General features: G+C 41.3%; 2 protein-coding genes across 3 annotated transcripts in view; both read left to right on the top strand.

Annotated features, from left to right (window-relative positions):
- Nucleotides 1-1,505: 1,505 nt before the first annotated feature.
- Nucleotides 1,506-11,614, top strand: LOC146360950 (metalloreductase STEAP3-like). 2 transcript variants are annotated; one of them, XM_084922310.1, is made up of 6 exons: nucleotides 1,506-1,591; nucleotides 2,323-2,584; nucleotides 4,788-5,054; nucleotides 5,181-5,708; nucleotides 6,553-6,717; nucleotides 9,732-11,614. In XM_084922310.1, exons 2-6 carry the CDS (start codon nucleotides 2,363-2,365, stop codon nucleotides 10,017-10,019), a joined length of 1,470 nt encoding a protein of 489 aa, XP_084778436.1. In that variant the 5' UTR covers nucleotides 1,506-1,591; nucleotides 2,323-2,362; the 3' UTR covers nucleotides 10,020-11,614. The 2 variants fall into 2 exon arrangements, with proteins under 2 accessions (XP_084778436.1, XP_084778437.1); XM_084922311.1 differs by having other exon boundaries at nucleotides 1,519-1,591; nucleotides 2,357-2,584.
- A 1,359-nt stretch (nucleotides 11,615-12,973) lies between these two features.
- Nucleotides 12,974-14,804, top strand: part of LOC146360949 (acyl-CoA-binding protein-like) — a 1,883-nt gene continuing 52 nt past the window's right edge. Inside the window, exons 1-4 of the mRNA XM_084921547.1 lie at nucleotides 12,974-13,069; nucleotides 13,366-13,483; nucleotides 14,273-14,335; nucleotides 14,436-14,804. The exon at nucleotides 14,436-14,804 is cut by the window's right edge and continues 52 nt beyond it. Coding sequence (XP_084777673.1) covers nucleotides 13,064-13,069; nucleotides 13,366-13,483; nucleotides 14,273-14,335; nucleotides 14,436-14,509 — 261 coding nt within the window. The 5' untranslated portion in view covers nucleotides 12,974-13,063 and the 3' untranslated portion in view covers nucleotides 14,510-14,804. The remainder of the gene's footprint in view (nucleotides 13,070-13,365; nucleotides 13,484-14,272; nucleotides 14,336-14,435) is intronic.

Here is a 14,804-nt window from a genome sequence, read left to right as displayed (position 1 = left end):
TTTACAGTTGATAGTGAAAAAACAGGAAGTTTTCTGTCATTTAGTTGTTTATCTCTTACCTGATTAGTTGTTGTAGTATGAATAGCAATGGCAATGACAGAGGTCTATATCAGTGGAGAAAGCTGTAAATAAAATACATTTTAAACTTATGAAATTACAGTTATATGTAGTTAAAAGTCCAAAGTCCATGCTCTCCTTCATATATTCCTAAGCCATTTAGTGGGCCAGCTTGGCGTCCTTGCTGGGCTGATTTTACATTTGACACCCCTAATCTAAAGTAACGTTAAGATTTGCAGCTCTGTAGCCCTGTCTGGTGTTTAAGTCTGACGTCATTAGCCGTGTCTGGGCCCAAACTCCGCTGCAGATCACACGATCACTGCGGCATCACTGAGAGTTAAAAACTGTCTAAATTCTTTCATCTGTAATAAAATGATCAGTGTGGCTGCTCTACCAGGTGTAACAATTAAGTTTAACATCCATTCATCCATGAAAACCAAATTTATGAAATTTAACGGAGTTAAAAGTTAGCAGGAAGTTAGCTTGCTAGTTTCCATCTAAATATAATATAGCATATTCTGACTGAGGAATTTCCAAGACAAATTAAGACGTACAGCTCTGCTATCACTTCTGACATAAATGAAGACACGAAAGTAAACAGCAGTGACGTTTGTAAGGTTACTGAAGTTTGGCTAGCTGGTTTATAATAATGTGCTACGTGATCGCCAGCGACACAGCTATGTTAGCATAACAAACACTGAAGCTGGAGGATGAACGCTAACCTTCTTCCACTTGATAAAAGTTAATGTGAGGGTTCCCGAAGGTTAGGGGCAAACGCAATCGTATGGCAGGATGCTATAAACGGACCAAACTTCAGTCAGGAGAACAACTGAGATAATCTATCCACAATATGAGGTTAGTCATTAATATACTGCTGCATGGGATGAGCTGTAGTTACATCGTAAGGTTTTAAAAACTGAGTTTTAAGATGAATAGTGGTAATAAAAACCGAGAGAGGCCGACAGTGATCACTGACTGTTTTTAGGGGCCTGAGATTAAGTATAACAAGATACAAGCACTAAAACATGTTAAAAACACAACAGCCTTATTAAATGCAGAGTAGTTTGTGCCCTGAAGCAGGATTCATCACATCATCACTTAAAGACCCCATAGCAGTAATCTGGGGGCACCAGAAGAATATATTGTATTCCAGTGGGGGTGGTGCCAGCCCATGCACACACCCCCTCTGGACCCGCCCCTGTTAAGGATGATAAACTTTTCATTTCTCAAACGTCATAATTAAGAGAAAAACGCATAAGTTTTCCTATTAATTATGGAAATGGAGTAACAGCCACTTTGTCTTTACTGTGTGCAGTGCTCATGCTTACTGTGGTGTTAACCCGCCCCTTTAAGTGCAGAAATCACACGTGTAATAAATATCATGGAGCCCGTTACGCTGCTTTATCTCGCTTACACACGTGGGGGCGTGGCTTTATCGCCCGCGTCATCTTATCAGGAAGAAAGGCTCCAGTTTACAGAAAGCTCTGTGGAAGCGTGGAGCCTGAACACCTACACGCGAGTAAACAGTGTGCCTGTAAGTATTCACAGACGATGTATTATGTCAGACAAGCTGTTATTTTACCAAAATGCTCGTCTTCGTTTTGCCTGCGTTGTCTTGTGTAACTTTCTTCGGAGACAAAGTTTCCCCGAGTTGACTCAAGGGCATCAAGCAAAGTAGCTTTCTATCCTCTTTTCCGTTTTCATGCCAGAGTCTGTGTGGATTTCAGTCTGTTTAAGTTCTTATCGTTCTCCGAACCACTTTCAGCAAAAGATACAACATTAATCGAGACAGCCTCTGAAGTATTGGCTTTTTAAAATAAATTCGGCATGTATCACTGTGATCATTAAGTGATTATTAAAGTGCTTCGAAGTGTGTTTTCATATTTTTCTCGAATCCTTCCGCGTGAGATAATCCCATCAAACGCGCCAAACGTGTTTCAGTAAAGTTGAAATAATTAAAGTGAAAGCTTCCTGGGTTAAATGTTTGTGATTGTTTTGTTTTTCATTTTTTTTTTTTTAGTCAGCGTGTCCAGGAGTAGCAGCAAAATTCGCAGTTGCTATATTTGGGCTGCCATAACATCCATTTACGCTATTATTGGACAGTAACTTTGCTTTGATAGTGCAGAGTTGTGGATCTAGGACATGCCAGCTGAGATTCACAGATAATGGGTATTAGACATCTGTGCTCTGTAAAGGTGCAGCTAGAAAGCTACCGTTAAATTCAGCCTGTTGTAACTCAGTTATTAAGATTCGTGTTTGTTTTAGGTCTCATCTGCTGCTCTCTCTGCTGGTTTGTCAGTGCACCATGCCTGATGATATGGCGAGGCCTTTAATCCGAGAAAGAGCTGGGGGCTCCAGACACCTTGAAGCCTCCATGATGAAGCCCAGCACCCTGTTGATTGGCATCCTGGGCACCGGCGACTTCTCCCGCTCTCTGGCCAGAAGGCTGGTGGCCTCCGGCTATCAGGTTGTGGTGGGCAGCCGAACCCCCGCGCGCTCCGCGGCTCTGTTCCCCGAAGAGGCGGAGGTGACATATGCAGCGACACTGACACTCACGTTCACACTCACAGTGTAATTGGTGTTTTTGTTTCCGTCCCTCTGGTGGTAATTATACATTCCTTTGACTTTTCCCCCAGCGGTGATAATGGATGTTGTTGCTTTACCTCATAAACATAGCTACTAGATAATCTCATCTGATTGAGAGAAGAAGATGAGAGGCAGTATGGGAGGAGCATACAGCAGTCAATCCATCAGCCTGCGCCACAATACATTTGCACCACAAGATGACTTCTTGTCAGCCCCTGATTAAGTTCCCATCTGCAGCTTGAATCATTTTTTAAGGTTTCTTCACCACAGGCATACAAATATGGATGAGGAACAGAGAGTGCTATTGTTATGTTTTTCACATGCTTACAATGGCTTATATCAAATGTGTTCAAGTAATCCCTCTCAGCCAACAGCTTCAATTTAAGTCTTCTCTCAAGGCTCAGTTTAACACAGTTGTCTTTACTCTTATGGGGTGTGAGTGACTCTGGTAGTCAGAGCAGAAAGCCCCACTCAGCTGCTGTTAAAACCCCTCTGTTAGTGAAGGGCAGCCAATCAGAAAAAGGTTGGCTTAAATTGAGATGAAAGGCTGCACCAAGGTCCAATATCCCCTTATCATTTGTTTTGCTAATTTAGTGTTAGTGCCTCCTAGAATTCATGCTCAGTAATCAACCTGTCTTTTATGGGATCTGGAAGTTAGAGTTGGGCTATGTTGTAAACTTTATTGTTGCTCTGCCAAAAAATTGCTGACTAAAATCCGTAAGATGGCTCGAGTTATGGTCTCATGTCAATGTTAGGTCTCACACACTATTTGACTAGATCCACTTCCACTACTGTCACCAGTGTGGAGCCTTTTACCAGTGTGCTTTCAGCTCAGTATAGGCACCTCGAAGCCACAGGGGAAAAAAAAATCTTGGGGTCAATTCTTCTTTGGAGTCAAGCCATGTGATGAAACTGTGTAACAGCTGAATAACCTTTAACATTGCCTTAAAAGCTCATGTGTGAATATAGGGTCAGAAATAGCACTTGGGAATTTAAGTAAGATGTGTATGTAATGATATACTCCTTTGCCACATGGAGTGTTTAATACATGGTCAAAGCACACTTAAAAACCACACACATACATTCATCCTAGTAATGCTACCCCCCCCCCCCAAAAACAAACAAACAAACAAACAAACAAACAAACAAACAAACAAACAAACAAACAAACAAAACAAAACAAAAAAACAACCCTGCAGCTTTCTTGTCATTTCTTTAAATAGCCTTCTTTAAGGACTTTCAAGGCTCTTCTTTGGATGTTGGCTACCTTTTCATCTGCTCACTGTCAAGGTGATCCCACACTGCTTCAATAATGTTGAGGTCTGGGGAGACACTCCATGATTGTCATAGACGTTATTGTTGCACTGCCAAAAACAGCACTGACTAAAATTACAGTAGATCCATTTAGCCATGGTCTCATGTCTCACCCAAACGGTGACACGAGACCATGACTGTTGTGTTCAATTGTATGTTCCTCTTTTCAAGCATTCTTTAGCACTGTGTTTGGGATCATTGCTGTCAAATGAAGTTGTTGCCATTCAGATGCTTTTTAAACTTCTTTAAATTCATAATGTCATCGATTTTGTCAAACCAGTGTCCAAAGAAAGGGTTTGATAGACATTCAGAAAATCTGGAGAACTCTTGCTTAAGACTGCTTTTAATAACTACAAGAAGGTCTGGCTTGAAGAGTTTTAAACAGAACTGTAATAGCATATATTATTACTGCCCGTTTATTCATTTGGAAGCTGCAAGAAAGGACTTCCTGACTTATTTGAGTTTGAAATTCAAATAATCCCAATAAAGCTTTTTGGAGGGTTTTTTTTTTTTTTGTTCTCTTTCATGGTTGTTTTCAGTAAACATAGTTTGTGGTTAATGGGAACTGTGCAAAGCATTCGACTGAGACTGACACATACAATTTATCTGTCACGTTCAGAGGTGTGTTTTTAGAGCCAAATATGTATTAGGGTCAAGGAGATGCTTAGTGTAAATACTGTAGGCAGAGGTCTATGCTATGCTACGTTTTACTAATATTTGACCAGGCTGTATTTAACAATACTAGGAAATCAACTAATGAAACAAGCTAAATATAAGGGAAAGTTTTGATATCTATATCGAGCGTGAACGTTTCTGTCTTTGTCCGTCAGGTGACCTCGCAGATGGAGGCTGCAAACCAAGCAGACTTGGTCTTTGTTGCCGTGTACCCTGAGCACCACTCTACATTGGTCCACCTGAAGCCAGCACTAGCTGGAAAGACTCTCGTGGATGTCAGCAACGGTTTGCAAATCAAGCAAGAAGGGCCTTCCAATGCCCAACAGCTGGCTGATCTATTTCCTGAGAGTTATGTGGTCAAGGGGTTTAATACCATATCAGCCTGGACGCTACAGGCAGGACCACGGGATGGGAGCCGACAGGTAGGGGACGTCATCACCACTCTAAGACTATTCGCATTCATGGAGGTCTGGTGGTATATGCGGTTTCAAATGAAATCGGTTTCTAGCCTCTAAACATGTTTGTCTTTATGTCGTCTTTTTCTCCAGGTTTTCCTCTGCAGTGACGATCAAAATGCCAAGAGCTCTGTGATGCAGCTTTGCCGCAGGATGGGCTTCATCCCTGTTGACATGGGCCTCCTCTCCTCTTCACTAGAGATCGAAAACCTCCCGCTGTATCTGTTTCCATCTTGGCGCACCCCCATCATCTGCGCTCTGGCCCTCTTTGTCTTCTTCTACCTGTATAACTCCGTCCGTGATGTCTTGCATCCCTATGTGACGGCGAAGAAGAACAATTTATACAAGTTGCCCATTGAGATTGTGAATGTCACTTTCCCATGTGTCGCCTTGGTGATGTTATCACTGGTCTACCTGCCCGGTTTGATTGCCGCCTTCCTCCAGCTGTGGTGGGGCACCAAGTACAACCGCTTTCCTAACTGGCTGGACCATTGGTTGATCCAGAGGAAGCAGTTTGGGCTGTGCAGCTTCCTGTGTGCAGTTCTACATGCGATTTATAGCCTGTGTCTTCCCATGAGGAAGTCCGCCCGCTTCCAGCTGATCAACAAGGCCTATGAACAGGTTAGATGAAGAAGAAGAAGAAGAGAGGTGTCGGTTCAGACGTTCCATGAGTCTAACAAACAGGACAGAATAAATATAATATACATATATATATATACAGAATAAATATACATAGTCTGTAATTAAAATTTCCAACAAACGGATGTATTCTGGTAAACTTATATTTAATCTGTTAAAATACATAGCAGTGGGTGTGCGGTTTGTGGAAGCAACAATGTTCCCCCATCACATTTGAATACAATGACCAGGAAAGACGTCTCCCTTTGTGCTAGTCTCTAGCCAAATATGCCCAAGGCAGAGGAGAAGGGAACTCATAGGCATTTTGTGCTGAAGAGGGGACATTTAAATTTGTGTCTGCATCTTACATCAAGCCTACGCTTTATTGTTGGACGAGGAGTCCTCTTCACCAAAGAAATGAAAATGCAAAAGTGACACCATCTGCATCTTAATAAGATGTAATCTTCCTCGTAACCTTAAGCTTCATCTCCTGAACTAAAGTCAGGGCTCTAACACACGAAACATTCATGAACATCCTTATTTATTTATAATAACAGATAGTCATTGGTTACTCAGTTATTATCTGCCCAGGTAGGCTGGTTGCTCTGTTTGTGGCAAGTTACAAAGCGCCCCCTGATGGACAAACTATGCAACATCAGCAATCAGAACATGGTTGAAGGGTGTTTGCATCGTCTTTTTAAGTGCTTTTCTTCAACACTTCTTTAGCACTTGAGAGTTAAAGGATCTGAAAAGGCAGTTGTCAGTTTCACATTTTTGTCATGCTCTTGAATATGTTGCTGTTACCTTTGCATTGACTGCATGTCTATCAATGTTGCTTGTTACGCAGGTGACTGCTGGCCACCCAGATTCGTGGGTTGGGGAGGAAGTTTGGAGGATGGAGCTGTACCTGTCCGTGGGCATCATGGCTCTCGGACTGCTGTCTTTGCTGGCTGTCACCTCGCTGCCCTCAGTGGCCAACACTGTCAACTGGAGGGAGTTCACCTTCGTTCAGGTACGCACCCACACATACTTCAGCCAGATACTTCATATACTTCATGCTAGCATGTGCTGTCAAATGGTTTTGTTCTCCGTGCTTGTAGGATGATGGTCAAAGACGTTGGAGACAGGCAGGACGTTTGAGTCGCACGCATATGAACAGACAGGCGTCACTCTGATGTGCAGACAGATGCACGCTGTGTCTCTTACACCACATAGTGAATGTGTGGCAGTAAGACACATATACAAACACTGACTCTTAGTGTTTGCAGTCCCGCAGCTGCCCCAGATTTGCTGTTAAACTTGTGCTGTGACAAAGCCGTTAGGAGGGTTGTGACTCAGTTTGTACACACTTCCTCCTCTCCTCTCCTTAAACCCCCCCCAATGGCCTCCAGTTTTCCAGGACGTGAAGGCTGTTTGTGCCACTTTTCCCATTTCATCTTCCTTTAATTCGGTGGCCTTCAGATTAGTCACATGTCAACAGTTTGTGCGATGAAAGCACTTCTGGACTTGTTGTCAACAGCGTGGGTGCACGGTTTGTTTGTTTTTGTGGGGTTTTTTTTTTGTTTTTTTGTTTTTTTTTCTCTCTCTTCTTTTTTTGTTTTAAATGCATAAACACTGTCAGAGCTAGCAACTGTCAAAGTATCCAGAACCCTGTTTTTGGGGTCTTTTTTTAGTTTCTGCTTCAGTGTGGGCGCTCTCGGACAGTTAAGGAACCTTTGAGTGATCTAGGTGTTTAATTTATATAGATTATATAGTCAATTGTGGTGGCATTGAGTTGCTATATCAGTTCTCAGCTGGCTAATATTTTAGGTGCTTTAGATGTAAAGTACACTGAGTTCTCGGGTAGAGCAGAAAAATGCTATATGTAAACCAGTCCATTTATAAGTTGCTGCTGTTACCCAGGCATATGCAAATTGTTAAGCCCAATGTGTGACCCACCTGCCACTGGGACACTAACTTCAATATAAGAGCAGTAAATTTAGGTCATAGTAATGAGTAATATCTCAGGCTAACCACCTCCTATTACCAGTTTAAATTCCCTTTTTTAATGAATAAATGTATGTAAATATGTAACCTGCCAAGGGATTGCAGATGCAAATTAGCTGTAAGATAACAGTGTTACAATGCATCATGGCAGCCTTTATGTTAATTTTGCACTGTTCTTTTTCAAATAAAACAAAAAAACCCCCAAACAAATAAACCTATGCGTAAGGAATTTTGACTTTCAGTCCCGATCAAAAGTTTAAGAGCACTCGAAAAATGGCAAAAAATCATATTTTGCATGGTTGAATCTCAACAAGGTTCCAAGTAGAGCTTCAACATGCAACTAGAAGAAATGGGAGTGAGACAAAACATATTTTTGAGCATGCAATTTATTGAAAACATCTTTTGATTGGGACTGTTTGTTATTAATGTGGCTTGCCTGCAGTACCATTACAGTCCACCAGGGCTGGCCACACTTTGGGAATCACTGTTTTAGGTGACACAAATGCAAAAAAAAATGTTCTGGGTTTAAAAATAACGTGTTTTTTATGGTTTAATTTTTAGTATGTGTGTTTGTGTGTTTAAGCACCGAATGAAGACCACCCTGACCTGCATGTTTCCATGAATTTGTCATTGCTTTCAGCAGTGAGGATAAACTCAAGCAAACTTTGAAGTTTGCAGGACGTCACATGATATAAATAGAAAATTATTCATCTCTTGCCATTGCAACTCACTTGGTGTTTAATTCGCCTCGAGCTGAGCTGACTACAGGAGCACTTGGAGAGCACTGTTTCTGTTGCTGAACCTGTGGAAGGATTCATAGCAGAAACCTGCAGCCCCCTTTGGCTGTTGGCTTTGGCTCTCTGACGACCCCCCCACCCTCCCGTCTGCCCTTGCACGATGAGTTTTACGGTCAAAAACAGCCTCTAGTCTCAGCCTAACCCTTACTGCTACATGAGTCTTTGTCGCCGACCATCCCACCACTCTTTTTCTTTTACGTATTTGCTTTTGAATTGAATTATATTTAAATTTCAGGGATATCCCTTGTAAAAAGTTTCAGCCTCAATAAATCTATTATGTTTTTTGCAACTAATTAGGTTCACTGGCAACAGGTCATCAACACGAGTGCGACTAAAAACAGCTTATTAGAAGTAAAGGTTGGCAGAGTGTCATTAATCTGCGAAGAAACTGCATCTACGAATTGTGGAACAAGAATAATTTAGAATAATATCCCTTAACATAAATTTATGAATTCCTTGAATATCTCATCAGTCTCTGTATGTGAGGGACAAATCATTTATTAATGCCTGTGATCCTTTGGCCCTTGGGAGGCACTGCAATAAAACAGACACGTGTCTGTCATTGAAATGAATGCATGAGCTCAGAAACACTTTAAAGCTCTGTCAAACAAAGAGGAACTCGTATGTTAACATGATTTAGAAATGCTGCTGCTGTCTCAGGACCTAAGCTCTTTTATACAAAGCAGAACTACCCGGCTTTTTATCAGCACTCGGTTCAAAAGCCTGCATGACTGATGGTACGGCAGTGTTTCAGTGCCTATTTGATTGGCAGCTTGGACGTCTGTAAAGGCACCATGAATGCTGAAAGGTATATACAGTATATACCTTTAAAAGGTATATACAGTATATACCTTTAAAAGGTATACGCAAATGTTCAATTCAAGTTTATTTATATAGCACCAAATCACAACATTTGCTTCAAGGCGCTTTATATTAAGTAAGGTAAAGACCTGCAATAACAGAGAGAAAACACCAACAGTCAGATGACCACCATATAAGTAAGCAGTTGGCAACATTGGGGAGGAAAAATTCCCCTTTGACAGGAAGAAACTTCCAGTAGAACCAGTAGAGTTCGATTAGAAAGTGTGCTAACTAAAATGTAGCTCATTTTTAAATCTATGATGGAAACAGCGATTTTAATATTGTATTTTTTTAATTGTCAACACTAGGAAACTAAAAAAAATGCAATCAGTGTTGTAAGATTTTATTAAAGGTATTATCCCCTTTATTCTGTCTCCTGCAGTCCACACTCGGCTACTGCGCCTTATCCATGGCTACCCTCCACACCCTCATCTTCGGCTGGAACCGCGCCTTCCTCTCGGCCCAGTACCACTTCTACATGCCTCCCACCTTCCTCCTGGTCCTCATTCTCCCCCTCGCGGTGCTGCTGGGCCGCGTGGCCCTCTTCCTGCCCTGCGTGGGCCACCGGCTCGGGCAGATCCGCCGCGGCTGGGAGAAGAGCCGGCACATCCGCTTCATCCTGCCAGACGACGACTGCCGCAACGGGCTGGAGAATGTCAGTAATGTGTGAGAAGCACCGTTTTCAGCAGCATGCATGGAAAACCCAGACTCATGAATATAAAGCACATAGAGGATAAAAGATTTATACACTCTTTGAGCACTTTGGAGGATCATCTCTGGCCTTTTGAGGGGGTTCAGAGAGGATCCTCTTCAACAATTAGCTGGAAGACTCTTTGAGATTTTTAGAGCGGTGGTGCCACCTTTACTGCTCGATGCATTGGTAGTTAGACTACTTAGTTAATGTTTAAAGTGTTTTATCGATCTCTTTCTTTTATGTTAATCCAAAACTGAAGAGCAGTATTCATGCAATCAAAACAGCCTCTGTAACCTTACAGCTGATAGTCGAGCTTAAATGAGGTTTACTATGAGCATCAGAAGTGCGCTTGGCTTTCCTCACGCTGTCTGCATTCCTCTCTAGGAGCATTTGGTGTTGTACAGATCTGTTTCTATTTGAAGTCATTTGAAGGTTTTCTTTTCTAATTTCTCCTTTTCTTCCCTTGACAGTGATCAGCACTGTGTTAAAACTATTTGTTTTGGGAAAGGCATATCTTAAAGAAAAACTCCTTCCCAGAGTTGACACTATGTTTTGAATCCTCTCCTTTACAGAGAAACACTGCAACAGTAAAATATTAAACTATAATATTTAAACACTGAATATCATCATAATCACTATTTTTCACAATATTTGACACGAGTGCGTATGTTTGAATTAAGCCATTTTCTCAAACGGATCAGCCGCCTGCCTTGTCGTAACTTAGAGGTACTAACTGCTCATTTTCCAGATCGATGCACGTAGATGCAGCATCCAGGCCAGCGAGATGCACGTCTGCTGCTGCCATCTCGCTCAGGGGAATCTCACCACGGCCTCTGACTTATTCTGATGTAAAATGTCAGATGTTTCTGCTGCTTTTTTTTTCTCCCACTCTGATGAAGTAAACACCAACACAGGCAGTAATATTTCAGTTAAGAAGCTGTATTACAATATTTTACTGTCATTCACTGTTTTACTGTTTATCCAACTGGAGTTGGATAAATCTAAATAAGAAATTATTTATTTAAGCTTACTTCATGTCAGGTGACAGTCCTGACACTAAACTAAGGTACAGCTAGCTTATATTGGGTAAGGTAAGAGGCCATAGTTTAAATGTAACCAAGCATCGTGTGACATTAATACTTGTTACACACCAAACTGATTGAAAATAGTTTGAAAACTCAGATTCATTTTAAGTGGATATATCTGCATATATCTAGAAACAAATGCAATTTCAGGTGTAATGCTCTGTTAGGAAGCGTGGCACAAAATGAAGAAGTCGTTCACATGTTCTAAATAATCTGTCATACGGAGAAGGCGGAGCGGAAAAATAAAAACGGATTAAAAAGGAAGTTTTGACTCTTCAACCAACTTTTTCTTCATTAAAAAAACTCCCAAAACAACACCTTTGTACATCAGCCCTACGTGCACTCTCATTTTTCTGCTCTTGCCAGAGATTTTCATTTATATGCTGGATGTGTTAAGTCTGTGTCTGTCGTCGTGACAACATGATGATTTCAAGTGTTAATTTATAAAACATGGAATAAAGTTTTCTATGACAGAGCGAGCTTTCACATCTCTGGTGTTTGTCGTCGTTTTTGGAGTTCTTCAGGTTAGATTAACTTCTGGATTCAAATAAAACAACTTCATGTTTTAAATATTACACTTAATGCCACCAAATCTACACACACACACACACACACACACACACACACACACACACACACACACACACACACACACACACAGAGCCGAACATGTCATTTTGTGCTTGCTGCCATCTTGTGGTGACTTTTTCTATTGTCTTGCACGACTTGTCCTTTGGATTTTTTTCCCCCACTTCATGGCCTCCTCAGTCAACAGATCCCAGTCCAGTAGAGGATATTTGGGATGTAGTGGAAAGGGAGAGTCACATCATGAACAACCTGCTGACAGAGTAATGTTTTCAGCTCCTTGTTGAATCTGTGCCACAAAGAATCAAGCCAGTGCTGAGGGCAACAGAGTCTAACCATGCAACAGCAAACTGTACCTAATAAAGTGGCCAGGTACTGAGTTTCTATATGTGTTTATATGACAGGGACGGAAAGTGTGTTTACCTTACTCTGCTGTCATAACTAAAATATGCCTTTAAATCCACATTTCCTGCTGATGAAGCTGGACCGCCACAACAGGTCTCTTCAGCAGGACTGACTGGAAGAAGCGCACATAGATTAATATGTGCGTGCTGCCCTCTTGTGGTGACTTTTTCTACTGTCACACAAAACCACTCCCTTGACATGTAACGATTAGATCTTTTGTAGGAACGTTTATAAGTATAATATATATAATATATATAGGTTTGCTATAGTGGGTGTAAAATATCTCACAGATTCATACTGGAGAGTAGATGTGGATAGATCGATCCAATTATAAGTATCAGTACAAGTATCGATACTGACACTGGTATTAGTATCTGATTGATATTTTGTTTCTATGCTTCAAGATCACCATGTTGTCCACTGATATCTGTTAAAAAAATTGGTTATGGAAATTAAAAATACACGCCTCAAACACACACTATGAAATGACAATCAATACTTTGTTTTAATTGTCATGTCTACTTTAGTGCATCAGTGACAGATATGTTTACATTCCAGGTCACCAAGTTTCAAAACGCATGATAAGCATAAAGGTGTGTTTTACCAACTAGTTATTGATGAAAGTAAAAATCACAGTGATCTAGTGGTCATTAAAATGTGCCTAGAATTAGCAAATTGATGACGATTAGTCTCATAAATCATGACTGTAAACTGCCTTTATAGGTTAAAAGTATCGGAATTGGTATCGGTACTGACAACACTGACTGTATTTACTTGGTATACAATCAATATCAAACCCCCCTCCGCACCCCCTCCCAAGAAATCCCATAAACCCTCCCACTTCCTTTCTCTCAGCAAATCACAGCACAGCTGACACAACTGCAGCGAGTTGGACGAGCAGGCCTTTGAACAGGAGCAAAGGTGTGCCCCAGTTTCACTGCAGTCATGACTGTAAGTATGACCTCTTTAGTATTTAAAACTTTCCTGGAATCTTATCTAAAATATTAACATTGTTTCTAAGTGATTTCTCTGTAATGTTGACTTACGTATAAATCACAGGGACTGGAAAGAGGGTTTTTTTGGTGGGGGGGGGCAGGAACCAGACCGTTTAGCTCGACAGGTTCTTGTAGTTGTAACGAGGTGTTAAGTTTAAACTCGTTCCTGGTTACTGAGAAGAGCATTCAGGTGATAGTGAAGATGGGCGAGTGGATATGATCTGAGGATATGCTGTGACTTGTCCTAACCAGGACGCCTTTGACAAAGCGGTAGAGGAGGTGAAGGTTCTGAAGCAGAAACCGAACCAGCAAGAAATGGGCGATCTGTACGGCTTATATAAGCAAGCTACAGTCGGTGATATTAACACAGGTGAGTAGCGTGACTGTGGCGTGTGTGTTTGACATATGGAGCCACTAACTGCCTGTGCATGTGCGAAAGCGGAGACGGGTGGTACTGAGAAAAATCAGGTTTGACGAGTTCTGCGTGATTTGCTGAATAAGTTCCCACAAGTTTTTTTTTTTTTTTTTAAACTTCTGATGTATATCCCAAACGATATATATATATATTTTTAAACCCCTGATACCTTAAAGCAGCGGTCCCCAACCTTTTTTGCGCCACGGACCGGTTTATGCCCGACAATATTTTCACGGACCGGCCTTTAAGGTGTCGCGGATAAATACAACAAAATAAAACTAGTACCGGTACCGAAAAAAAGAAGATTTATTCATAACACACGTGAAAAGACCCAGGAAAACCGAGTTAACGACAAAACGATAACAAAATAACGCTGAAAACCAATAAAAACCCTGAAAACCATACATTTCACACCTGAGCCTCTACTCTCGCGGCCCGGTACCAAACGACTCTCGGACCGGTACCGGTCCGAGGCCCGGGGGTTGGGGACCGCTGCCTTAAAGGACTTATTATGCTGATTATTTTATTCTCTATCAGTGTTGTCACTGATATGTGTGTGTGTGTGTGTATATATATATATATATATATATATATATATATATATATATATATATATATATATGAATGAAGCTGAATTGAATTGTGGAGCCTCTGCAATTTATTTCCATATATCACTTTTATTATTAAAGCATCAAAAAATATATTTTCCATGTGACTGACTCACAGTTACTTTTATTTTCACAGAGCGTCCAGGGTTCCTTGACTTTACAGGAAAAGCAAAGTGGGATGCATGGAATGCAAGGAAAGGTCAGAGATATGAAGCCTTTGAAAACAAATCTCAGCAATGTCACATTTTTCGTGCAGTAACAAACTACTTTCTCCTTTGTGTCTGTTTCCTGATCGACAGGTCTGTCCAAAGAGGAAGCAATGGCCAAATATGTTGCTTTGGTGGAGGAACTCAAGGAGAAATACGGAATCTAGAGTCTGTGTGTTTAATCATTGTGTGCATTCAGATGGTTGAAAGAGATAAGCCATCCTTACTGGAACCTTATTTGTTCGTGTTGACAACAAAATGGGACTGGAAGTGCTCTGGTTTCTGTTTTATGAGTTCTACTGAACCAGTGAGCGGGCTTTGGTTAAATGCACGTAAACCGTCCTTTTTGGAGACCCCCCCCCCCGGTACCACTTCATACTAAACTAAACCAGCTAGTTCTAGCTTCATACTGAGGATAGACATGAATGCAGTATTGGGCTGCTTGCATCCTATCGAGACAGC

This window comes from Perissodus microlepis, chromosome 23 (genome assembly GCF_051167445.1).
Source record: "Perissodus microlepis isolate ML-2025 ecotype Zambia chromosome 23, ASM5116744v1, whole genome shotgun sequence".
Taxonomy (NCBI): Eukaryota; Metazoa; Chordata; class Actinopteri; order Cichliformes; family Cichlidae; genus Perissodus; species Perissodus microlepis.
Note: the sequence above shows the minus strand (reverse complement) of the source record. Positions and strands in the feature narration are given on the sequence as shown.